We start from the raw sequence: 27,824 nt of genomic DNA, 5'->3' as shown, positions 1-27,824 counted from the left end.
CGCCAGCCTAGGGTCTCACTTTAGCTCGCGTCTGAAGAACAATGCTGTCACCTCTCTCTCTGCCCCTCCAACTGTTCCTAGACAAGCAACAAAGGAAAGTTATTCTTGCTGAAGTAACTAAAATATAAAAGAAACTCATAGTAATATTTGGCATTTTTAATTTAGGTTTGTTTTATTTAAGTTTAATGTTAATTCCATGCTGTGTTTCAGTAAGAACAATACAGATTCTGTATCTGTGGCTCCAGTCAGATATCCAGTAGTACAAATTAGCTTCAAGTTACACATACTGAACAAAAGAGGTTGAGCGAGCGAAGGGAGATGGGGAAAGGGGAGGGAGAAAGAAAAAATATTGAACACGCATGCAGGCTTATCAATGCCACCTTCAATGCTAACCTGCTTTGAGGAAAAGTAAAGAATAGGCAAGAATGAGCAGCCACGGATTGTTGAACTGTTACCAGCACCATGATTTTCAGCAACATTTCAGCAGTTTGGAAACTTTTGATTTTATACAGTAAAACCACTACAATATATGTCCCAATGCAACCTGTAACTTCAAGCTAAACACCCAATTAAGTTTAAACATTGGTATAAAATTCAGTTTAAACAGTTATAAAAAAAGAAAAACGCCACCACATGTGCACTACCTTGCCGTAACACATCTCTCCCCTACACGTCTAACGGCCTTCAGGTGTAACATCCACATCTAAGGGCAATCTCACCCCAGCTGGCAAGAGACAACACAGTAATGCTGAAAGAGCCTTTACGCAGTCCTGTTAGTGTCTTAAAGAACCTAAAAGCTGGCACCAGTAAAATCCACAGAAATTCACTCTTGCCTTTAAGAACTTTTAAACTGTGTAAAAAAAATAAAAATAAAGAAACCCAACAGGGCAGGAACCTAAATTCTGAGACCCAATGTAAAAGTCAGATTTGGTGGTTCTCAGAGTGACACTGAGGGTTTTTGTGGGGAAGGGGAAGGGTGGTCAGAGATGGGTTCTCTTGTTGGCCTTTTGTGTCTCACTGGTTTTCATCTTCCACATCCTGCAGCGCTTCTTTATTCTGTTCTTCACCTATGAAAGTGTTTAAGGAAGACGTTAACTTACAGAAATGAGACCTGCAAAATGGCTTAACAAGCATCTAGAGATTAACAGCTTCATGCAAGTACACACGCTCGCTCACACACTTGCAGAAGTGATACACACGCGCTCATAACATAGCCAGTTCTGGAGTGAAGCGTTTCCATGGCAATTAAGCCTTATGATCACCTCATCGCATTTCATTCCCAACTGTAGCACAGGTTATTAGCAGACGTACTCTGTTGTAAGGACAAACCGACAAACCACCCCCTCTGACAACTGAGACTGCACACGTGATCAGTCCCTTTGGTCAAGGGTGAACAGCCAAGAGTCATCAGAATAGCTGCAGATCAACATCCTTACATTGGAACACACCTCCAAAACCCTCATCTCTACTCTGGAGAGCGCCAAGGACATGTACTGACTACAGAAGTGAGACCAAAACAGTTCTTAGAAATTAAGCTTCTGCCTGCCCAAGTCCACTCAAGTCCCAGCAAAGTACTGCAGTCAAGTTTATACAGTAACACTGACAGCATGTATAAAGGTACCAAAAGAAGTATGAAGAAACTTCCCCACTTCAAGTCCAACATGACAAGAAACACTAGGCTTGAGGTTATTAAAGGAAAACATTTTGTGGAAACAAATTTCGCCTGAAAAACAGCCAGTCTGGACCTATTCAACCAGGCTGTGACACGCAGTGACGTGCAAGTCTGCCCATAGGGACTCCGGCAGTAAGTGGCTGGTTATACGCCAGCCGCCCCGGGCGAGATGCATGCAGTGCCTTCTGCACGTCTTCGCCCGATTCCTACTGCAACAGCAAAAACTTCAACGTACTTCAGCTAGAGCCACAACACATGCACGATTAAGTTAATTGGCAAGAGAAACTGAGCAGTGTTTTCTTTACAATTATCCTTAACCATGTGAGATGGTACTCAAGGGCAATAAACAAAAAATACCCATTAAAAAAATTAATTTGAAATAAGATCTAATCAAATTACACTAATGACTTTCAGCATATAATCAGAATGCCTGCTCAGAGGATGTCCAGATTCAGAATTATCACCAGGTACAATACAAGGTAGATTTTGAAGGAGATGGCCTAGGAACACAAGACATCGGACGTTCAACAACAGCAACATTTACATTTTAAAATTATGTAACAGATCATTTAAGATAAGAAAGCAGGGGCCCTAACCCAGGAAGATGATTAAAAGATCTGAGCATGCTCTAGCCAATGCACTAAAGCAAATACTCCTGTAACAGGCGATTGTGAAAGTACTTTTCATGCTCAAATATTCTTAATATCCACCAGCTACGCAGCTCAATTCCCAAACACGTAAGTTGCTTTGGATCTTGGTCAAGCGTACTGGACCTGGACAGGGGTAAGAGGTCCCAGACTGGTGGAAGACTGCTTAGCCCTGGCACGGAGAAGTCAGACACAAGCAATTTATCAGCAAGAGAGTGGCAGAGGCAAGCATGATTAGTGATCGGAAGAAAACTGACACGGAAGAGTTCACTAAGCCATGACGAAGACTTACAAAGTAGAGTTTTTAGGAAATGAACAGTTGGACTTTCCTTTAGGAATCTATACAGCAGGAAAGAAGGGGAAAACAGGAATCATATGAAGACATTACAAGGGTGAAAATAAACTACACAGCTCATCTATGACATGGTTAACAGATACAGTAAATGAGATGGAAAAAAGTACAGCAGCTGAGTAACACCTGATTTTAGAACATCATTCCCACAACCTACGAAATCGAAATCAAAACAGGCAAAAGCTTAATGCAAAAGAACAAGCACTTTTCAAGTCTCCCCCACCCCTTAGGAAAATGGTAATAGTGGTGATCTTTCTGAATGCCACGATTAACTTTTACCAGTCTTCAAAAGGCTCTGTTTCGGAAATATAGAGTTCGTGAAGCAACAGTTTTAAATGCACTCTGTCAGCGTATGAACATGGTATGAGGAAATGAGAACACTTAACTTTGCACCTCTGTCTAAACATTATGCATAAACAGATTATTTTTTGTGGACCTGAAGAACTGCACCACGATTTTAAGTAGTTCTGCAGTATTTTATATTTTGTAATCATTATCCTTCTGGCATGCATCATAAACAGTACCTAGGATAATCAGAAATACTTCTAAAAGAACAAAAATACCTGTTTCCTATGCTATGGAGCTAATTATGAAACAAGAAATTTGAATCTAGATTATAGAATCATAGAATGCTTTGGGTTGGAAGGGACTTTGAGAAGTCATCTAGCCCAGTCCCCTGCAGTGAGCAGGGACATCTTCACCCAGACCAGGTTGCTCAGAGCCCCATCCAACCTGGCCTGGAATGTTTCCTGGGCCTCCACTACCTCTCTGGGCAACCTGTGCCAGTGTTTCACCACCCTCGTGACAAAAAATTTCTTCCTTATGCAAAAAGCAACGTAAAGAGCCTCTGTAAATAATCTTGTTGAACTTCTACGATATACGAGATACACGAGACATGTTAGACTATCTTCCAAAAGCTATCCACATTTGCACGTGAGCTGACTATCTCTCAACAGCCATCCAGCCTTGTTACTTCACTGAAACAGCTTCCTCGGGGTTCCACAGTTCCCACAGAGCACCAGGATATGTGGTGCCATTAAAAAAGAAATCAAAAGATTGTATCTTAATTGTGGGAATTGTGAACAAATTTCTCTTTCCAATGCACCTAACCATGGCTAAGAAGGCATCTAATAATACCTGCAGTATTTAGAGCAGAAGCTGTACAGATCCATGCAGGATCCATACTCATGCTTCTGCACCATTAGACAACTGTACATCTTTGAAAGCAAGATGTGGCCCCTTGCAGAAGACTTAAGCACTAGGATGTAGAGTGACCTAGGCGCCAAGACCCAGCACATTGACAGTTTTCCCAGTTCTGTCAAAAGCCCAAAGAAACAGGGGTGAAATGTGACCTGCAACATTCAATACTGATGGATCTATGCAAAGAGCTAGAAGCTTGCAAGGAACCATACTTCTTTAAAACCAACCCATCAATCCTACACAAAAACAGGTGATCAATAAAAAGTTAAGAGGTTCCACAACTGCTTTCAAATGGACTCTACACTGATAAAGTATTCCAAAGTAACTATCACCATGCTTCAAGTAACATCTTACAAAAAAAAATTTCAGGTACTCATTTATTTATATGAAGTTAAGCAGCAATGTTGTTTCACTCAATTTCTAAGTACCTAACATACTTTAAACAGGACTGACTTTTTCCCCCCCTCCAAGTTAAAAGCCAGCTCTTTCCACTTGTCTCTCCAGGACCCAATTTTTGCAGAAGAAAATGCGAGTTTAATCTTTCTAGATAGAGAATACGTTTAATTCACTGCTGATAATCAGTGAAACAGAAGGCATAACCCAAACCTAAACAAGGTGAACTTATACTTCACATTGTATGCGAAAGTGTAAGAGGAAAAAGTCCATTCAGAATGCCTAAAGAACACTTTTAACAAAATACTAAGATCTGACAGTTATTTCAAACAGAAGCAATCCATGTCCCACCCTCTGGTACTGCCAGGGGATATAATACCTGGTATTTGCTCTGGCAATAGCCCACTTCAGGAGTCGCAACCTTGCATTTTTTTTGGAGTATTAAAGAAATTACTTCACACATCTCAAACAGCAAATTAGATTTCCCCAAGCTTTTTTTTTTTCCCTCCTCCTGGTAACAAAGTCTTTTGCAAAATCCCTTTTCTTTTTTCCTCTTCTCTTTGTACTCACTTCTTCATAAGAAGAGCAAAAGACATGGAAAGTGCTGTAAGGGATGGCAATAAATCTTCCACCAAAATGCCAATCGAAATACTGAGTGATCTGACAAAAATGGGGGGCACTACACCATTTGCAGTACTTCCTCCTGCACTGGAAAATCACATCTGGTTGGAATAACAACCACAGATGAAGATGACAAGCCGTAAAAGAAAAAAGCCGAATTAAATGAAGCCACTGCTTTTAAAATCATCACAGATGACTACACAGCCAGATGAGGAGGAAAAAAAAAAAAAAAAAAAAGAGAATATTACCAGTTCCACACCTCCTTCCTTCAAGAGAGAGCCGAAAAGCTGCTCAAAAAAGCTACTGTCACCCCTATCAACCTACCCAGTGTTAAGAAGTTCAGGAAGGCCAATTATTAGGAAAGAGAGAAGTAAAACACCAAAACAATCCACATTTCCGTGCTCTGTTCTGGGCAGAGGTCAGGGGACAGCAGCACTTTAGAGCAGAGTTTACTTACCATCACCCTGCATGTCTGAAGTCCATAGTGTCAGATTATCACGTAACAACTGCATGATAAGTGTAGAGTCCTTATAGCTTTCTTCACTCAGTGTATCCAGTTCTGCAATAGCATCATCAAAAGCTGCTTTTGCCAACCTATGAGCAGAGAATAAACCAAATTTAATGTATATTGCTGAATCCAGAAGCACACAAGTTAAACCTGTCCCTCAGAACACCTATCTTCTAGTTCAACTACATGACATCCGTAACTTCTCTAACAAATTTTTGTATTATTTAACGGTGCTTACATGTTCATCCAAGTATCTCCCATCTTCAAAACCCGTCACTTAGTGTACTTAAAAGCAGTATCTTTTTATTCAAGAATACTGGTTTTCTTACACATTTCTACATCTTGCAGTACAACTGATCAAGATCTGCTGAAAGCTTAGAAGTCTATTACATAACCTGCAATGACAGGAATGGAAGACAAAAGGTCTTTGCTTCAGTCCTCACTTTTATGCTCATATGAGCTGAACCCCTACAGACAGGCGAGCTACCGTCATTCTATACATGCTCACTGCTCACAGAAATTGGTAACATGACTCTTCTTTACCTTGTGTAACAGCCAACAGCAAGGAAGGCAAGTTAAATCACCTCACACCTTTAACAGGGCAAGCTGTTAAGCTGCCATTAGTTGATCAATCCAAGATTATCGCTATTCTGCTGCCCATACACAATCTACTCCCAGATAAACAAATGGGTCTGGGCTCAAAAGAAAATGGCGAACTTGAAAACCTTTCCAATGAGTCGGCCTCAAACAGAACAAGTTATCCACCTAGCAGGAAGAAAGCCAGCCCAGTGCTGCTGCTGAAGAAAAGCAGATACGCAAGTAGCAACCGCTACTGGCTTTTTTGGTATTCACGTAAAATTTTCCCATCTCCTTAGTCACTACCTACCTGCAGGCACGATCAGGAGAATTAAGAATTTCATAGTAGAATACAGAGAAGTTGAGCGCAAGTCCTAAGCGGATAGGATGTGTTGGCGGGAGTTCTGTCATTGCAATATCACTAGCAGCCTTGTAAGCCACCAAGCTATTCTCTGCAGCCTCCTTCCTGTCATTTCCTGTGGCAAACTCAGCCAGATACCTATGGTAGTCCCCCTTCCTGGAAACAGAAACAGAACGTACAGTAAGTAGTCAGTAGCCCTTATTTCCCCACCAGCCACTACATAAATGGCTCAGTTCTGAAACTGATGTTTATGTATTCACACACTAAGGACACTGCAGCTGAATTACTGTCTAGACAACAGTGCATTAATGCTCAAGTGAATTTTAAGCCATCAGGCAGAAAAAACAGTTTGGGTTCACTTATTTTCTTGCATTAGTACACGAAATCATAGCATTACCTTCTCCATTACCAAGCTGTGTCCCTGTACAACTGCATCTTATTTAAACTAGACAAGTTTTTGATCCGAAGGACAGAGGTAATTCAACTACAGGGGAAATTACTCTGATCATTTCAAAATTTAAACTGCTTCAGAAAGTACAAAATAAGCATCAAACTACTGACTATAGCAAGATACTCCAAGGCCAATTTCATTTGATAATGCAATTTTGAAGTTGACGCTACACGAGTTCTGTCTACCTAACTTTCTCCTCTTTATAAGGAGTGTACAGCTCATGCAAGAAAACACTGACGCAGGGATGCAAGTTCTACATTTATTAGCTCAATTAAAGAAAACTGTTGTTTCTTACATTTAAGAGCTGCACAACAGCTTATGTTAAATTCTCATGACCTTATTCCAAACAACAAATTCTCATGATGTTATCCGAAACCACACGATCAGGACTCTAACACATCAAAAGGTAGCCAAGAAGGGATACTGGTTAGACATGATTGAACTTCCCTCTTGCTAGAAGAAATTACTGTGGTTGAGTGGGCAAAAAACACAGGTATAGCAACTTTATTTCTGTCTTGAGTTCAGATTCAGTGAGAGGTCCTTGCCTCACAAGAAGATACTTACATTTTGTAATAGAAAACCTTGGACTCGCCAGTGTTAGCTGCTGGAATGAGGTGTTTGTCCAGTACATCCAGAATGTCACAACAGATTAATTTCAGTTCAGTTTCAACCTATAAAAGAACAAACAAAAACAACAAAATGAAAAATAGAGGGGAGGTTAGCACATAAGACTAAGAGCTATTTCAAAAATATCCAAATATCAAACAGGCAAAATCATAAAAATCCAAGGGGGGGGGGGGGGGGGGGGGAACCACAACAACAAAATTCAGCTGCTCCACGGGTGCAGTAAGCAGAACAGTTCTGCGTAATTAGCTGGCACACAAAAGAGGCAAGGACTGATGTATGACAAAACGCGTGACTGAAGAATGGAATTACAAATTCCTTGTAAGACATCTTGCTAGACAGTTGCATTAAGTTTGTCACTGGATAGAAATCCTTACTGCAAGGTTTGCACAAGTTCTAATTCCTTATGTTTTTGATCCTGGAAGGCTGCCGTAAAAGTGGCAACAGTGAAGGGGACAATCTGAAGGTAATTAATACAAATCAGCTAAGCTCCATTCCACCCTACAGTTAAATGGCACCTTCAGAATAAGTTTCTAGTGACTACCTGGGAGGCAAAGCTCTAATACAGAAGAGCCTTAAGACAAAAATCACAGAGTATCAGAACAGAATAAAGATGGGCCACACAAACAAAAAGGTCAGATACAAAAGGAAAACAAACTCCAGAAGACAGACTTCAACAGCAGGCAAAAAATGCAGAGCGCAGCAACTCAGAGAAAAAGCAGATATTAACACTAACAGGTGAGATCTGTGACCGAAGAAAATCAATATATAAAGCCTTATTTAAAAGCAGATAGTGGATTATAACAGCCGAAGTTGAAAACACGGTCACAGCACCTTCATTTTTTCTAATTTAGAATATAAAGCAAGGTCTATAAGGTTAGGTTTTACCACAGAAAATTTCACACCTGAAAGTAAAGAAACTAAACATATCCCAAAAAGCTCAAAACTGTCTTTTGACCTCAATATTGCCAAAACCAGACTTTCTCTGAGCATCTCATGTCATTCATAGGAGTGGCTGCTTAAGTGCAGACAGTAACCTACTGCTGCTCTTTCATGATTTTGCAGTAACTTCCACAGCTACAGCTGAAGACCACTCTGGCTCAAGCTACTTTTACATACTATAGAGTAGAACTTTGCAAGGCATCAGCATCAGCTACAAGAAACTACCAGAAACTGCATGTCTTAGATCGTAAGAACAGCCTCACTCAGTCCACTATCTGTTTCTATCCTCCCACCCACGCATTTTTCTTGCTGTATAATACTTCTATCACCATATAGCTCCCAGACTTTCAGGGCTTGCAACCACAACATCTATCCTCAAAAGCTGTTAAAATTATATATATAAAATAAATGTTAAACTGGCACATACATACATATACAAATTTGTACAGAATGACTTAACAGATCTACAAAAGTTCCTTTGGAGAAATTAATCTACAGCAAATTTCATGTACAAACATGTCAGAATGCCCTAACCTTCAGGGGAAGAGTTAGATGCTATACTTAAAGTTATGTGACAAATGCTCAAGGAAATTGCTGAAATATGGTCACTTCAGAAGAATCTACTTCATATATTCTTGTGCTACAAAAGCTATAAAACCTTTGGCCAGCAGTCAGTTCCTGCAAACTTCTTTCCTCTTGATCCTCTTTTTCAATGACTTCTTTTGCAGAGAGATCTTCAGCAAAACTGCAAAGAATTAAATCAATTTCTAATCCTCTTTTGTTAAAAAAAACCCCATACATGTACAAACTTCTACTTCATCTCAGACAGATCTTTTTCAGCTTTGCTTAAAGGATCAGTTACACAAGTTATCAGAGATCAGCTGCTGTCCAGGACAATGGAAGTGTACTGACCAAGCTTAGTTTAAAAAGACTTAATACAAATCAAGGTGATTAAGACCAAAAAAAAACAACCCCACAACAAAACCCTAAAAGCTCTTTTAAGAAAAGGATCTGTTCTAGACAGAGGGGCTCAATGTGCTCTGCAAAGCAGCAAACCAGCACATGAACCCACACTAAGCCTGCTCAGAGCATTCAGAAAAGGTGGTTTAGGATCTCTCGCCATTCCAGCTCCAGGTATGACATATGGTACTACAGGCTCTGACTGGCAAGGAAAGACTGCTCACCCCAACGGGTGCACAGAAGCCCCCACAATCCAACCTGCCTCTCTATTTTAGTAGTGCTGGCTTAATCAGACTCCAGACCGTGTTCTTAGCTGTGCAGATACAAAAGCTTGTAAACCACCTGGTGATCTAAATAAGGACACTTACGAGAAGCAACCAGGAGAAGGGTAGCCTGTACTAGTTCTGTGACCTGTTATAATATGTAGCCCCCAAAATAGCTGCACCTCACAACTGAGATGCAACATGAAACTGGAACAGTACAAAACAGTTGCTAAAGCCTGTAACCTCCCTCCCTCCCACAACAGACAGACCAACCACCAACATTTGTGCCAACTCATAGCCTAGCCTTTCTAAGAAGGGGGGGGAAAAGATGAGAGCCTTGCAGCTGCCCAAGAATGCAACCCAGGTTGCACTAGAAACACACATTCACATCTGCCACAAATACAGACCAGCAAGGCGAAAGTGAATACTTGTCCTATGCTATTAGGGAAGTGATTTGGTTTTACTGCAAGAAGTGAACTGCATTATGTGCAGACATACATCACTTCATCCTCCCAAGGACAAAGAACGCAAGCTTCTGTGCGTTCTCATCTACAGAGATGCAGTCAGATGAGAAAGCCAGGGGCTCTACCTTCATATATCCAAATGGCCACAGGACCCAGAAAAGCAGCCTATCTACAATGGAAGCAAGTAAGTGGCATTTTCCCCCATGGCTATGTATGTGTTCTGCTACATTTATCTTAATTAAAAGCACAGCCTGGCATCTTCCACTATCTCTCAGTATTGCCTAGTGTACACCTCACACAAAACTGGCCCAGCCCCACTCTGACAACACCATCATCCCTCGAGTTCTGCCCCAAGTCACGCCGGCTAGTAGCTCAAACTCCGAACACTTTTAAGAACCATGTGCTAAATGATAATAAATACTAATACAGAACAAACCTGTCAAATCATTACTTTCACACAAGCTACACCTTCCGCTTCAACTTGAGCAGCATTCTACAGCAGAGCAAGGTCACACCCGGCTCTGGTGGTACGCAAGAGATTTTTTTTTTCTTCTCCCCAGAGATGCTGGTTCCCTCCAACTCTCCAGTGCTTTCAACTTGGCCTGTCAGTCCCCAGACAAGTGCTTTGGTTTTTTGGTTTTTCTTCTTCATCAGAGCCTTTCAAGCCTGGGAAGGGTATCCCAACACCACTGAACTTCCTCTGAAAAATGCTACAGTAGGGAGTATTTGTTGACAAGGTAAGCATAATAACCAGAACTCTGCTGAGCCTGCACAAGACTGCATCTCTTCAGAGAAGCGCTGAGCCTGACAACAGGGCAGCTGTGCTACTGTTCCAGCAGCGACAGTGAGAGGCATCATCCAAACCTTGGCAATATGTTCCCGAGGCCCTTACTGCCTCCATGCCATCTCTCCAAAACAATCAACACTTTTCTTATAGCAGATGTTAACTCATAGTAAGTCTCCCAACAGCTACAAACAAGACCAGGTCTTCAGCTACAGACGATACACAGAAGCCTCTTGGAAAACTCAGGCTAGAGTTGCATAGACACAGCTACGGAACTACATTACAGTTCTGCACAGCATTCTTCCACCTAAAGCAACTGTGATAGCTATTCCCTTTACGGATTTAACAGCTGAAGATACTGTTGGCATGGTGCTGCACTTCATGTGGCGCCTCTCTCTCCATAGATACTTCAAGGACTACATACATGTATTTCTTGCACACCAGTCTGTTCTGCATGGTACTTGCTGCTCTCTTTACAAAGAGAGATGCAGAACAATGCCTTTTCTTACAGTCCTTTCAAAAACAAGGAAAAAAAAAGTCTTTCACTACTAAAAGATCTTTGGCAGAAGATAGTAACTGCCCACAAAATGTTGTGTAAAAAAACCTGGAAGCACACAGTATAAGACAAATCTAAGCAATCATCAGATAGCTATTGTCTTATTTTATATGTTCTGTTAGAAAGATATTAGACATCCATCAAGAAACAGTATTTGGAACTGTATGTAACTGGCAGAGCCTCATCCCATCAGCATGCCAGCACAAAATTAGAAACTCACAGCTTTAACAATTCCATGGATCAACAGAAAGTAGTCCAGAACCATTCCTGAGGAAACATTTCCAAGCTAACATCATTTCCATTGGTGGTATATGAATCAGTGCCAGGTGATAGACTCCACTGTTTCTCTGGAAGTGAAGATTCGAAACATGTGGAGGCACTTGTCCTCAAATAATTGAAATTAAGTCTCTGCAGAAATGTGTGGGATTTAAATAGCATGGGAGCATGCCTGCTCTGTGCTAAACTATCATTTAAGGAAGGGAGGAGGTGGGGGGAACAACAACTCACTGTTCTAATAGCTGAAGGTTTCATTAGCCCTTACCAATGAAACTCAAAGCTTGCTCCAAGTTCTCCATTTTAGGTAAAGTTGCACAGACTGACTAGACTCAGCCTGAAGTTATGTGGATCAACTTTTCCTTCTCTCAATAGAGAGAAAATAGCAAGGCCCTAGAGGTTATTACACACGCACGGTTCACAGTTGAGATGACCATGACATCTCAGCATCCCCCATCCCCAGGAACGTGGGCTGATTTATCTCAAATGGATTAACTGCTCTCAGTTAAATGACCAGCTTAGGAACAAAAACAAAAAAACAGAACAAAAAAAATCTACATTTTAAGAACTAGATGCTGTCAGAGAAGCCACACTATCTCAGCACTCATTTCAACACAGGCATAGCTAGGCAACTATTGTTCACCGTCACCCAACTGCTAAGCACTTAGTTTACAGCAACTCCTGCCAAGTTTTCATCTGGGGGGAAAAAGTAACGAAACAAGGCCAAGGTATATGAAATGTAGCCATCGCAGTAATAAAAGACAAGGTAAAGGAGTCAAAGAGAAGTGGTAATCTGGCTTTACAGTGCCTGTCTTTATGCCAAGAACAATAATGAAGATCCTTCCCCTTGGCATTTCAACTATTGGTGCTAATACTCTGAACTCTGTAGTACAGAGTACTGCAACAGCACTAAGTGTCAAAGTCTCTACAATCCGAAGCAGCTTTTATCAGAAGCAGAAGCTTAACAGCCAAACACCTCCCTTGACATGGTTAATTTTCCAAAAAAAGTTTGGCATAAATCAGGTTGAAGGGGAAAGAGTAAGGCCTCCTGAGGACGTCCAGCCTCACACTTGTGTAACTAGGGAAGAAACAAAGTGCCAGCACAGTTCCAATGCCTAGCAGATACGCAGATGCACTGAAGCAAAAGCCCTCCCTTTCTCCTCTGAGTCTACTGACCTTTTGAGTGTTTACACAAAAACACTCAACCTTTCCCCTTCACCAAGTATATTTATTCTCCAGACAACAAAAAAACTTCACCCTTTCTGGCCTGCCACCTTATTACAGGTGACCACACTGCAAGCAATCCCGAATACCAGGGCAGTTTATGGCAGGGGTAACAAAACCAGACCTTAACTAAATGGAATTATGCCACAACCCCAATTACATCTTACCATTTGCCGATATTCCCGAATCATTTTTAATTTGTCTTCTCCACCTTTGTTTTCTTCTTTCTGTTCAATGCTGCTGATTATTCTCCAGGAAGCTCTTCTGGCTCCAATCACATTTTTATACGCAACAGAAAGCAGGTTTCTTTCTTCCACTGTCAACTCCACATCCATTCCAGCCACCTTCTTCATTGATTCAACCATTTCTAAGTGGAAAAGGTCAGACAATTATTCTCATAGCTAAAGCATCTTTCAAACCATTCAACAGAAGTTGTACATTAATGATAGCTTATGAAAACAGGCTCCCTCCTTTCCTACACAGTTATTCCTCACTTCCATACCAAAGTGTTCCAAACAAATCAATGAGCATGTACACAAAGGAAGTATCTGATGTCCTTTTCAATGCACTTGACAAGGGTCCCTCCAAGTTTGGGGGGGGAGGGTGGGGGTTTCTCTCTTTTAAGGCAGACAAAAAGGACTTAGCAACAAGGACATTTTTCACAGTGGATATTAGTTATCAGTACAATCCTCCAGGAATCCATGTTCTTCAAAGTACTTCAGAAAACAGTGACAAATGCATGAGCAAAGTAAGATGGCATTCAGCACAGTAAGGACAAACTGAAGAACTACGCAATGCTCCACTGTATGTCAACTTGAATACAGTGTAACATGGTAATTAACCAAAAAATAAAATCCAGATTTGAACAGATGTAGAGAAGTATGAGTACTGTTACTAGGGAAGCCAGCCAAAGTTCCAAGAGGAGGCCACCAGAAGAAAAATTAGGTGCTCGGAGAAGTAACAAAAATGTCATCCTGAGTATAACCAGAGCAACCATACCTGCCCATGCCAAGCAGCTATTTATATTGAAAAGTAATACACAAAATATAAATTAATATATATTTATAGTTTAAGTCTTTTGAAAAGGGCTTCTAAACCAGAGGTTGAAAAAATTATTACTAAATAAAGTTTTCCTACACTCAAATGGAAGCAAAAAGCTTGAACTACTTAAGTAAGGTTATAATCCTTTCATTACCTAACCACATTATGACTGCTTGTGACTTATTAGAAAAATAACAGCCGAAAATGTTAAATATACACTAATTGAAAGCTTAGTATGAGGCATCCAGGAATCACCGGTTTTGTCCTGCCACACAGTGCATTCACCATTTACCCTCCAGCTCCTAGAACTGGTGAGAATCCCATGGACAGAAAACAAGACCATTAATGAATGAGACTAAGCCCCAGCTATCCCATCTACTCAACACGACAACTGTTTCATAGCTATCTGCCAGGTAGAGGGACATTAGAATGATGTATTTAGTGTCTGCCAAAAGTGTGATAATGATGTTCGGCTATGCCTCCCATAATATGCTGCTTTACTGTTCTGTGGCCTTGCCCACTCACCACCCCTCTCACATCAGTTTACCTCCTTATGTTCTGCTGTGTCACAGCAGCACAAGCCACGGGAAACTAATGAAGCTTAACTGCCATTTTTAGCTTGGGTGCCAAAACTCAAGAGTCTTAAAAGGCATAAGCTATTTCAGCAATGGGAAACTGTAGGCTCAATCTTTTCCCCTGGCAGGAACAATATTATCAGTCTCCAATAGGTCTCCATATGCATAGGACAAAATTTTATAGTGGCTAGATTCTTACCAGAAGTGGAAAAAAAATCTCTACCTCTACCAGTAGATTTTGCTTCTCCAGATCACAGCAAGTAACAAAAAAATATCCACCAAGTATTTGATAAAACTTATACAAAACACCACTCTACTACTGCAAAATGGTGAACTGTTATCGCTGAAGACTTCAAGAGCTGCTCTAAAACACTTCACATACATAGTTAGTATTAACATAAGCATGCAGTCCTGTAATTTAAGCCAGCTAAGTTAAAGGTAATATGATACAGTTGAAGCATGCAACTTAAATAATACAAGTACTATGACTGACTTCGTGAAGGCTGACCCTACCATCTATACAAGGAATTTACATCAAAGCTGTAAGTTTTTAAAATTATGCAAGTTAAGTCTTCCATATTCTGAAGTTTCCTAGAACAGCAAAGCTACAAAGATAATGTGCCTGACAACTTTTCTGAACAAAGATGACAAACGGGAAAAAAAGACATGCAGTCCTGAAGACCTGCAGACAGCCAGAGGAAACCGAGTATCACCAGTATGTTCTCTGGAACTGGCCGGTTTCTGAAGCACACCATGTCTTTTTCATTGCAACTTTGTGCACCCTACTGGGAGTCTCTAACTGTCATACAGCAACATACAGAAGACCTAACTTTTCTTTAAAACATAGTTTATATTCATTCCTCTGTGCTTTACTAGTTGGCATTAAGTACACACCATTTCAGTCGTATTAAGGGATGTACTACAACACTTCTATAGAAAACCTGCTTCTTGATGAAATAAACAGAAACTATTCACATCTATCTTTTATAATAAACAATGATACACATGTAATAATTACTCCAGAAGTGTGGAGGTTAAGAAACATGTACAGTAAGAGTTTCCAAAATCTTCTGGCCTGTATCAGGAAATTGCAACAACTAGGGGAAAAAAATGGGCAAGCTTTATCAACTGTACTACAGGTTTCCTTCACAGTATCTTCCCTAGAAGCAGATTTGTCTAACACTGACATACAAAAAACTATACACAAGACTTGCTGTTCCCTGTAAATGAGTATGTGATTCTCAGAGCACGCTCAAACATATCATTACATATTTAATCAATTGCTTAGCTGCTGCAGGATTTTATCAATTACTATCCTAAACATCTACAAGCCCCTGAAACAGAGGCCTAACATCTCTCTGCACTGGAGGACAAATAAAATTTAAGCTTAACAACAGCTTTTACAGAGGCATACCTAAGACCCAGTCCTACCAAGAAGCACCGCCTCTGCCAGTACACATTTGCCCTGTTGCATCTCTTCAGTCTTCTGCAGAGGTCATTAACTACCATCTTGCAGCACAACCATAACCATGGAAACAATGGTGCCAAAAGAAAATAGTCAACAGCTCAGAACTACTACCCAAAACCAGACCTTGTTACCCCAAGATTTTTATGACCACGAGTTGTCAATAAGCCAAACAACAGACTTTTTGCCAAATGACAGCCATTAAGAATAAGATGCTGGGAGGGGAGGGCCGGAGAGCCTGAGGTTTTCTTTATTTGTGCTGAAGCACAAAACCCTCAAGCTTCACCAGCTCCTCATACTAGGTACACAGCCTCTCTTAACACGCTGATGAAACGAACTGAAAGCTCTCCTCTTCAAAATCTTAATCTTGTTACTAGTTAAAATACACAACCACAGATCAGAATCCTCCACTATAAACAAGTGTCTTACCTAAAGAGAAAAGATTTATCGGCCTACCCACAAAGCTGATGGAGAAAAAGGTTTCTAGTTTAGTAAAGAGCCCAATTTTACTTACCATACAAAAATCTGAGCTGGTGTTTCAACAAGACAAAATAATATTATGCCTACACCTTGGTCTTCCACAGTAAAGCCATAACCCAGCCCTGAAAGTTTTAACCCTGATGAATAATCTTAAGAACTTGGTCAATACAAATGCAAGAGAACAGCATATCTGTATCTTCTCCAAAAAAAAAACTCATTCTATACAAAAATAAAGCTATCTATACCCACCAAGAGAACAAATATTTTGTATCCTAAGCACAGCTTTACCTATCCGGAAGATTCCACAAGGAGATGAAAAGCTCAGAGACCATTCAAGACAAAATACAAGTCTGAGATTACACTTCAGTAAGGAGGATTACTGCAATAATGACAACTCATTGCATACACAATCCAGAGATGCTTACACTGCATTATGGATAAAGTACTGTTATGCAGATTCAAAAAGACACAAATTGTAGTTCAAGGGTTAAGTTCCAGCCTTTCAGTTGATTGTGGCTGTCACCTTATTCGGCTACTGTCAGGTCATGCCACCATAAGCACAGAAAATCCCAAAGTGTAAAATGTGGTAGGATCGAAGAATATTCTGAAGAATGACATGCTTGCCCTAGATTTTAGCCTTCTCCAGGCAATTACTGCTGGTTGTTATAAAAAAAAAAAAATCACAATACATACATATTTGGTCTGATCAGGTACTACAGGTTGTCTATTCTTGCAGAAAAAAGGTATTTAACTGAGACTCAACTGCCTGAGATGCTACAAAACTGTAATAACATCCATGTCATTTTTTAAGTTCCTACATTCTATTACTATGATTAAGATGTTTGGCTCCTCATTGCAAACACTGCTGACTCACCTCCAGCCACTGCAGAGTAACAGTAGGATTTGGACAGTGCTTGCCACTACACCGAGTGGTACCTACAAAAGATTTTTTAACAGCCTGGTACACGGCTTGGAACTGAGGGTTTTTTGTTTTAATATGAAAGACAAAGATTACGCCTTATTCTAAGATAAAAAGTAATGGGGAAGTTGACAAGTGTTGAGAAGCATGTGTCCGACAACCGTCTACTAGGGCCCAAACCACAGAATTTGCACAAAGGGCATGGCCGGCAAGAAAACTCACTAGGTCACCAAATAAAGAATGCCTAAGTATGTGCTGCTTCTCAAACTCTAGAAATCCAAGCAGCTCGGGGGAGCTGGAATGTCCCTGTGTAAGGAAATACGGAAACAGGTGACGTACAGCAAATTTTGCTGAAATACTAAAAACCTTCCCAATATAACAGGACACAAAACTTCAGAAACAGTAGACCGTACCACAGGACTAGCCAGTATCTGATCATTCTATCAAAGTTCGTGCTTGTAACAGAAACCACTGGGCCTAAACAAGGGCTGATGCAGGTGGATTGAGAACTGGCCCAACTCAGAGGGCTGTCATCAGCGGCGCTGAGTCTAGTCGGAGGCCGGTAACTAGTGGTGTCCCCCAGGGGTTAGTACTCAGCCCAGTCTTATTCAACTTCTTCATCAATGACCTGGATGAAGAGTTAAAGTTTGCTGATGACACAAAACTGGGAGGAGTGGTAGATACACCGGAAGGCTGTGCTGCCATTCAGCGTGACCTGGACAGGCTGGAAAGCTGGGCAGAGAGGAACCTGATGAGGTTCAACAAGGGCAAGGGCAGGGTCCTGCACCTGGGGAGGAACAACCCCATGCATCAGTACAGGCTTGGGGCAGACCTGCTGGAGAGCAGCTCTGTGGAGAGGGACCTGGGTGTCCTGGTGGGTGACAGGTTGACCATGAGCCAGCAGTGTGCCCTGGCTGCCAAGAAAGCCAATGGGATCCTGGGGTGCATCAAGAAGAGTGTGGCCAGCAGGACAAGGGAGGTTCTCCTTCCCCTCTACTCTGCCCTAGTGAGGCCCCATCTGGAGTACTCTGTCCAGTTCTGGGCTCCCCAGTTCAAGAAAGATGAGGAGCTACTGGAGAGTCTAGCGGAGGGCTATGAGGATGATGAGGGGAGTGGAGCATCTCTCCTACGAGGAGAGGCTGAGGGAGCTGGTCTTGTTCAGCCTGAAGAAGAGAAGGCTGAGAGGGGACCTAATAAATATCTCAAGGGTGGGTGTCAGGAAGATGGGGCCAGACTCTTTTCAGTGGTGCCCAGCGACAGGACAAGGGGCAATGGGCACAAACTGAAGCAGAGGAAGTTCCAGCTGAACACGAGGAAGAACTTCTTCACTCTGAGGGTGACGGAGCACTGGCACAGGCTGCCCAGGGAGGCTGTGGAGTCTCCTTCTTTGGAGATATTCAAGACCCACCTGGACAAGGTCCTGTGCAGCCTGCTGTAGGTGACCCTGCTTCGGCAGGGGGTTGGACTGGGTGACCCACAGAGGTCCCTTCCAACCCCGAACATTCTGCGATCCTGTGATTAAAGAACAGAACTGTTTGGAGAAAAAGTACAGTATTTGCAACCTCCACCTCAGGTATCATGTAGTGCTTAAGTCTCTCACTAACCACAATGCTATGGTGTCTGATTTTTTGTCGGTTTTATGAAGCATCTCGTTATACAGCATATGACGGGGCACCATCCCTTGCCACCGCACACAGTAGTTCAACATTACCTCAGGAAAAACAAGAGCTAGAAAAAAATCTATCAGTGGTGTACTTAACTTCCAAAAGACAAACTACTTAGTGAGAAAGCTTGTTAAAATAAGAACTGAAAGAGAGCTTGCTGAGTAAAGGTGGGACGGAGATGACTTGATGGTCAGCATCCTGAAGGCTCAAATCAAAACGAACCTTAGGAAAACCCAGAGGGTGGCATTCTTAAATACTATGAAGTTAATAGTAGCAGATGCACAGTACATCAATAAATTGAAGCTGTGTTTTAAGTTTAATCCTTTCTACTCGGAACAAAGCAGACCAAGATCTTCAAGCTCCTAAGCTGCTGCTCAGTATCTATTTCAACATTTCAGGAGCTAAAAGCTGCAAAGGAGCATCCAGTGTGATGTGAGGATGTGAAGAATACAGCAGAGAAATCAAGTCTTGCCACACATGTTCAGCACAGAAGATCGTACACCATAACCAGTATTCAGAGAAAACTCGGTACTAGTCTTGTACTTGTTCATTCTTGGAATGAACAAAAGATCACCAGTAGCAAGTCACAAGAACTCCAAATAAAGTGTCTGATCCTAAACTGTTGTGTATAGCCTCTCAGTTAAGACTTCAGTAGCAGCCACTGACGTAAGGTGGCTAACAATACACAACTATTAACCTAACACTCACAAGGAGTGAACTTCACAGGAATTACACAAAAAAAAAATCTGAATGAGTGGGTATATGCATAAACACTATACTGTAGAGCATGGCCTTCTGTAAACACAAGTAATGCCTCACGAACCTGTGATGCTCTGAATTAGTCAAGCATACGGACAAGAAAGACATGACTGATATAGTCTACCTGGATTTCCCAAAGGCATTTGACAATGTCCCTCACCCAAGGTTCCTTAAAGAACTCAACTGCCATGGGATAGGAAGGATAGTCCTTACGTGGATAAACACTTGGCTGAAAGACAGGAAACAGGCTATGAATATAAGACTCCAGTCTTCAGAATGGAGAAAGATCACCACCAGTGGAATCACGCAGCAACCTGTGCTGGGAAGCATGCTAACATTTGCAAGTGACCCAGAAAAATGGAAGCAAATAGCAACTACTAATTTAGTAGTAGCAGCAAACTGCTAAGAACAAAGACAAAAAAAGAGCTGAAGAAATATGGGCAAGTGTATTTTCTTCATTAAGTGACGAGCACAACTGAAGATTAATGCCCACAGACTGCATTTTCCCTAGCACTGCATGCTTCCACCTGGCATCAGTGTGTACCACCCTATTCACCACAATTATCTGCTCCAAATTCAAGCCAAGAGAAGGTAGGGCTCATCTTTCGATCCCTCAGGAACTCTTCTGAACATACAATTACACTGCTTGCATTAGGTTTTTCTGTTCTCTTAAGAAATCCTGGAAGACAGACTTAAGACATGGCTAAACCAGTCCAGCAGCTTGCAGAGAGGCGAGTGGGTGGCTTTCCCCTCTATCCCTATCAATTGTCATGCCAGCTCAACACTTCTCTGACCTCTCAACTGGCCGATTCAGGTTGCCAGCTCAGAAAACAACTACTCAGGGAAAACGAAAAGATCTTCCTTATAATTTACAGAACTGAGCTGGCTCTAAGGGTCAGACTAGAACCCAAGTAAACATGAGAAATAGCCAGGGAAGAGAGGACATCCCTCTTTCAACAGAGAGCTGTCACATTAACCCAGTCCACTTTGCAGCACTGTACCTTTACTTTCTGAAAGCATAAAACAAACACAACATTTACCCTTACACACTACATAGTTTTCGTGATTTTTCTTCAAAGGTCTTCACAGGCTTGCAGCATCCCGAGTAGATTACTGCAGTCAATTGAAAGTGGGGTGCAACTACTGAGGAACTAAAAATTGATAATCCCATCTCAAGCTCCCTATCTAAGAGCGTGCCACACTTACCACAATGTATGAACTTTATACAAACAAGCATAGAAGAACCTAACAAATACATTCCCAGAAACTGTGACAACCAGCAGGCAGAGGGCATAAAAAAATACCAAAGACTATCCATCCTGCACAGCGGCTTAGACTATAATTTTGTCAAGAAAGCAGCAGGTTATACTGCTGTTCCTTGTATAACGGCTTATAACAGCTGGTGCAGCCAATACACTGCCAATACTCAATTGCACAACTCCGCAATATACAGTTCTACAAAGCACACTTGTACTTTTATGCACTTGGAGAAATAGATGGGTTAAGGCCAGATTATCCAAGTAACAGTGGTATTTTCTACATAATCAATCATATAGACTATCACAAGTCTTTCTTGCAACAAGAACATCATTTCCAAGTCATCACTACCATCTCTTCAAGCTGTGAACATATCCTTTTCTGAACTAAACAGAGTTTCTCCAGTATTTGCAACAAAAATTTTAGTTTGAAAGCAAACACAGGCAAATCTAAAGACTGACTCTCATAATACATTTCTCTGCTTGACTGAGATCTGCTACTAAGTAATCTTCTAATACATGTACTCAGGTAACCCAGCGGACACCAACTCAGCCTCTGGACTCCTTGCAAAGAACCAAACCATCTAATTGTAGAGTTTTGTCTCCTTTGGTTGCTCTTGGTACCGCACAAGATTCAAGCAGGCCATTACAGAAAAAGTCCATCTCTCACTCAACTCTTCATGACCACAAGTTAATTTTTATGGCTCAGTGTGTGAACAATTGCCACTTAAAACAATTAATCTAATTCTTCCAACATTGTCTTGGCCATACTCTACCTACCTCTTAGATTCCTACAATCCTTAGGAATATGCTGAGATTTTTCTGCCTTTTAGCACTTTCACATTTACCCCATTCAAAGACAAAGAGAACAGTCACTAGAACAGCAAGACCTTTGACAGACAGTTATAAGTACTAACCATTAATGCGTGGGGAAGGAAAACACACCCCACTGCTTAAGCGTGCTTGACATTTGCTTGAAAGAGACAGGTCCTCTGCAAACTGAAATTAATATGCAACTCATATTCTACTTTGTGACACAGTTTATTGATTGGTTCTGCATTAATCTGTGATTTCAAGACCTGTTTACTATGAGACAATTTTTTCTAAAATGGGTTCAAATCCTGAACAGAGCCCAATGCTGCACACCTTACTGCCTTCATAAAGACATTTTTCCCTGATAGACAATTTATAAAAACATAGGAGTCAACTGTTAGGTTGCTGTATTGGGTGTCAGGAGAGCTGTCTTTTCTATTTTTGTTTCTCACCTGTACCTTGACCTATTATTTAGTGTTGGGGGGAAAAAAAAAAAAACCCAAAACACATATTTAACCTCACCTAGGTTATACTGTATGTAAATTTGAAGTCGTATACTTCAAGATCTGTAGCACAAAACTGCTGTTTGGAGTTTCTGCTTACAGTCTACCTTGTGCCATAGCACGTTTCCCACCTGATTAAAAGAAAGACGTTACCTAGCTTCCACAATTAAGAACTGGTTTCAACATTCAGCAGCAGTCTACAGGAATCCAGACACACACATTCTCCTGATATAAAGAACTCAAATTTTAGTAAGATAATTTCACAAACCAATACGCTACCTACTCCAACTATTTTTTTTTTTAAAGATAACTCCTAGTTATATATTATTCTATTAATAATAGCCTTTGAAGAAACAGCAGTAAGTGAGATTTCTCACAAAGCTTCCTGTATTATAAGTAAGCTTCCTGGCATTTTGTGATTTGTCATGACATGCCTAAGCAGATCTGTGCAGACAGTCAGTCACCCAAATCTCTTAATATCTCTAGAGATCAGGGCTTAAGTGCTACTTACACTGCTGAAGTACCTAGAAAGTTGTCCTCTTAATCTGGGCCAACGTACTGAGGACAGGACAGATACAGGACTAGACTTCCAACAATTCACACGTACAGCTTCCAAGACTTTGTAAATTCTGTAAGTGGGTCAGCTAAGTAACACCAAAGAAGATACGGTCAGATGCCCAACCTAAGTGCTGCTATAAATGCCATGAACCACACATAAAAAACCCTACCACATGCCACTCTCTTCAAGCCTTAAGGAGAAACAAGATAGAACTTAACTCTATCCTAACACTAAACAAGAAAAATTGTCATTTAACACCCATATTCAAGTTACACAACAGATTTGCATTCCATGTATTCTCAGAGAGTACTTACCATCACACCATTTTGTATGTGCCAATTAGTAACCATGACCTTATCATCGCGTATCTTAAAGATCAAACTAAAGAGCAAAATCAAGAGTAACTTGCGCTTCCACCATACCACTTCCCAAACAATTTTGTTCACAGACTTATTTAGCACTCAGCTATGATCCTGGCAGAACTGCAGTATTTCATATGAACAAGAACAAATTATGTCAACTTGATTCCAACAAACTTTGGAACTCTAAAATCCACAGCATTGATTTAAACACGACAACTTTTAAGCTTAGTATTCCCTTCTAAATGGTAACAGTCTCATTACCATTCAGAAGCGCCATAGCCTAAGAACTCTCTTACATTTTGATCTAGCCAGCTTGTTTTGCAAGCATCCACGATACAGGTGGACTATAAAGTCCATCAAGGGAAATGCTGCACCAAGGCAATCTCTACTAATCAATTTTTACTAGCTGACAGGAAGTCAGATTGTTTTGCATTGCAGATCTCTACAATGAGGTAGAGTTTGATTATTTTCTGAAGAACTGATTAACCACTGACTCAAGAAAACACCAGAAAGACAATCACACCTCAAAAGCTCCCAAATCTTATGAATCCTTCAGGATGCTGGCCAAGCATCCAACTTGGGTTTCCACTCAAACCAAAGCCAACACTTTCAGTTGCACTGACTCATCCATACCAGGTGGAGAACCCTTTCCTCCCTACTCACCAAACCAAATCCAGGAATGCTGCTGGAACTTGGACTGGAGTCAGGGGGAAGGAAAAGCGTCCTCCCGTCTCACACCCTTCAGCATAGGCAATTAAGATATTGAAAAAACCAAAACCCTCAGCAGAAGTTGCACGCTTACTTTGGAACATGGAATTGTATGCATCCCTCCACCCAAGTCAATGATGTTGTACCCTAATATCTAGGTTTTTGGGGGGCATCTTTTTCTCTAAGTCCTTACAGTTATTGGGGAGACTGTTTGTCTCCTCTCGCTTAGTGCGATTCTTAGTTCTAACACATTTTCTACTGGAATGGTGACAGAAGGGAGACTTATTTAGGCCTTCCTTTTTTGTTGTAGTTTCTCTTTTCCACCCCAAAACACACATTTTTCAAATGCTTTGCAATAATGCTATCAAAAGCTTTCTAAGCACAACTCAGTAAAAACACATCATTTGGGAAGAACTTGGTCACGTTGCCTGTGAAAATTATGAACAGACTGGAGTATCTTCCTACCTCTAAATGAAGTGTAACTGTATTCACACTTTTTACATACAATAGTATGTATTTCACTTTCAATTTACAAATATAAGATCTTAGGGCAAAAGTAACAGTACCATAAGAGTAGCATCATCGAGAAAATTAAAGGTTGTTTCTACTATGTGCAAGTGACACATGTTTAAACAAACAGCTGCAAGATAAGACACTTCTGGGGCAACAGACACCATCTAGAGATGCCAGTTCCTCCCCTCTACCACTTTTTTTCCCCAGATATGAATTGATCAGGCATAGCGCACAAGGGAAAAGGATGAAAAGACGATGCTGGAAAAGTAAATGATCTGTAATGACTTCCACCACATAATGAAAGCATATGCATTTTCTTTAGGCAATGAAGTATCATACACTCGATCCCTCCAGGGCGAGAGCTCGCTCTCTCTCGGTTTGCCAGGGGCAGCAGTATCTCCAACGAAGGCAGAGAAAGAAAAGCGCTAGCCCCCTCCCCCGGGACCCAACCGAGCGAGGGAGCCTCTCCCCAGCATCGCCTCCCGAGGGGCCCAGAGAGCCGGGCGCCCACCCTCCGGAGAGCACGGCACTGGGCGTTGTCTGCGGCGAGTCGCCCTCAGCCCCACACCGCCCGGCTCCGGGAGGCCCGAGCCGAAGGTAAGCAAGGCCTGGGCCGAACAGAACCGCCGCGCCGGTCAGCGGCACGACAAGGGGCAACGGGCTCTCTTTGTCGGGCCCCCCGAGGCGGGGGCGGCTCCCCTGCCCCCCTCGGGACTCGCCCTTCGCGGACGCCATTTTATTCCCGGCTTCTGCCGCCACCGCCCCCCGAACCGGGCCCCGCCCAAGCCCAAGCCACCCGCTCGTTCAGGTCCCCCATCCCCGGCTCCACCACCCCCCTGGGGCGCTCCCAGTCGCCATTTTGTCTGTGCCCCCCTCCTCCGCCCCTGCCCCCCCTCCCCCGCCCAGCCGCCATTTTGTGGCCGCTCCCTCCCTCCCTCTCCCCTTCGCCTCGCACGGCCTTCCTAGCCAGCGCTCACCATCGTAGCGCTCAGCCTGCTCAGCCAACTTGGCCTGATAGACGAGGTCCTCCCGATCGTCCATGTCCTGCAGGCGGGGCGGCGTCGGGGACTGCACGGAGCGGATGGAAGCCGATGGGTCCGGGGGGCTCAGCAGCTACCAGCTCGCTGCTCTCCGGGCAAATATGGCGGCAGCACCTCCTCCCGCTGCATCCGGGCACTTCCGCAAGTGCGCGCATGCGCCCTGCGGCCTCCCATGGCAACGGCGGCTCCTTGACAACGGGCGGGAGGAGGGGGACGAAGCCGCGGCGGCGGGAGGCGGTCGCCCGGGGGTAGCGGGGCCGGAGCCGCAGCCGCCCGTTCCTCCGCCCGCTCGTGGTGGGGCCGCGGCCGAGAGGGCGCCGTTGTTTTGGGGAGGCCGGAGGGGCGAAGCGCAGGGCCGCCGATGGCGGGGCGGGGTGGGGTGGGGCCGGGTGGCGGGGCCCCGGCGGGCTGCTGGCGCGGCGGCCCTGCCTCGCGTGAGGGCGGGCCGACGGCCAGGCCCCGCGGCGCGCCGGGGGAGGAGGGGGGGGAGGAAGGCGGCTCCCCCGTGTCCCCGGGAACGCGTTGCTGCTGCCCTCAGACCTCGACATCGCCGCTCGGACGCCTCTCCGTGTGCCCCTCGCGTAACGGTGAATCTGGGCGTGACGGGAAGGCAGGAGGTCCGACCGAGCAGGTTTCTCTCGGGGGGGGGCGTTGCTCAAGCAAGGTATCACCTCCGCTGCTATGTCTGAGGTAGGACGTGATAATTTAACAGTTTTAAGAGGCTAGAAGAACGAGAAGGTAAAATGAAACGCTTCACAAGTTCCTCACAGAGTACTTCCGAACAAAACGGAGCATAAACTCGAATAACTGCAGTCACGCCTCAGTTTCTGAAATCGGGATGGTTTGAGAAAGCTAAATGGGATTATGCTTGGCTGGCACAAATTTAATCTTCAAAGATCTGCTCAGGGTAGCTGTGAATGAAGTCTCGGATCTCTCTTTTTCCAGTCTCTCCTAGGACGAGCGGGCTGAGGGCTCTCGGCCTGCCTGGGCTGTGGCAGAGCACAAAGACCTCCGCAGTGTTCGACAGGCAGCAGAGACTGAGCAGGCCCTGGCACGGCTTGGACGCAGCCTTGGGTATCCTGCTGTTTACTCTGTTGTACTGTGCCCACAGGAGTGGGTCCAGGTGTGTGACTGAGGGCACACACACCTAAAGCACCATTTAAAGCACTTTTTTTTTAGTAGTTTGCTGTTTCCTGATTCATTTTAACAGATTACTTCAGTTGGTGAGGAAGAGCTTTAGAGTACGTAAAATTAACATAACTTTATGATTTTCTTACAAATAAATCTAAAAATATAACAATTATTTTTATATTGCTGTTTGCCTACCCAGAAAATCAATGGACCGTTTCCAAGGGACATTTTGGGCCCCAACTCTTTTCCAGATCTCAGGATTATCTAATCAGAATTTCACGAAAGAAAAACCAAAGACATTAGCCTGTCTGGACTAGGTTCGAAATCAAGGTGTCAAGTCCAGAAAAAAAAAATACCTGTTTTCAATTTAGACAAAATATGATCAGAAAATGCTGATTTTGTTGAAACTGGGAATTATTATATACCTTTACCTCTGAATTGTTTGTAAATACACGGTACCATTAACAAGGCAGTTCTGGTAAGCACCCAAAAGATCCCAGCAGTATAGAGAGTAACGATATATACTGTATGAACACTGGAGCAAAACTTGGGGCAGTACTTTTACCTATGAAAATTTAATTTTTTCCATCTGAAGCTGACAGAATAATCTTTATTGTGTGGAGATGTAACAGAAAAACCTTGCAGGCATCTCGGTACACTTAAATGCAAAGTCACTCATTTATAAGTCATGTCCCTCTTGAAGACTCCACAAAACAGCAGTGATCCGGAAAGTTATCTGTAGTAGCCACCCAAACAAATACGTATCAACTAAATTAAAAGGAGCCATCACTCTAGGAGAGGGGACCTGAGAAGGCTGAGAGGGGACCTCATAAATGCTTATAAATATCTGAAGGGTGGGTGTTGGGAGGATGGGGCCAGGCTCTTTTCAGTGGTGCCCAGCGACAGGACAAGGGGCAATGGGCACAAACCGAAGCACAGGAAGCTCTGTCTGAACATGAGGAAGAACTTCTTCACTCTGAGGGTGACGGGGCACTAGCACAGGCTGCCCAGGAGGGTCGTGGACTCTCCTCTGGAGATATTCAAGACCTAGTCCTGTGCAGCCTGCTCTGGGTGACCCTGCTTCAGCAGGGGGTTGGACTAGATGACCCACAGAGGCCTCTCCAACCCCGACCATTCTGTGATCACTGAAATTTAGTGACTAAGA

At 42.8% G+C, this 27,824-nt stretch overlaps 1 protein-coding gene across 2 annotated transcripts; it reads right to left on the bottom strand.

Annotated features, from left to right (window-relative positions):
- Positions 1 to 146: 146 nt before the first annotated feature.
- YWHAE (tyrosine 3-monooxygenase/tryptophan 5-monooxygenase activation protein epsilon) lies at positions 147 to 25,679 on the bottom strand. Of its 2 annotated transcripts, XM_075440199.1 has the most exons (7): positions 25,466 to 25,679; positions 13,039 to 13,238; positions 7,346 to 7,452; positions 6,280 to 6,486; positions 5,343 to 5,479; positions 2,612 to 2,658; positions 147 to 1,067 (listed from the first exon to the last, which is right to left on the bottom strand). In XM_075440199.1, exons 1-6 carry the CDS (start codon positions 25,527 to 25,529, stop codon positions 2,651 to 2,653), a joined length of 723 nt encoding a protein of 240 aa, XP_075296314.1. In that variant the 5' UTR covers positions 25,530 to 25,679; the 3' UTR covers positions 147 to 1,067; positions 2,612 to 2,650. The 2 variants fall into 2 exon arrangements, with proteins under 2 accessions (XP_075296314.1, XP_075296312.1); XM_075440197.1 differs by lacking the exon at positions 2,612 to 2,658 and having other exon boundaries at positions 25,466 to 25,678.
- Between the last annotated feature and the right edge of the window lie 2,145 nt (positions 25,680 to 27,824).

The sequence above is a fragment of the Opisthocomus hoazin genome, chromosome 20 (assembly GCF_030867145.1).
Source record: "Opisthocomus hoazin isolate bOpiHoa1 chromosome 20, bOpiHoa1.hap1, whole genome shotgun sequence".
Lineage (NCBI taxonomy): Eukaryota > Metazoa > Chordata > Aves > Opisthocomiformes > Opisthocomidae > Opisthocomus > Opisthocomus hoazin.
Note: the sequence above shows the minus strand (reverse complement) of the source record. Positions and strands in the feature narration are given on the sequence as shown.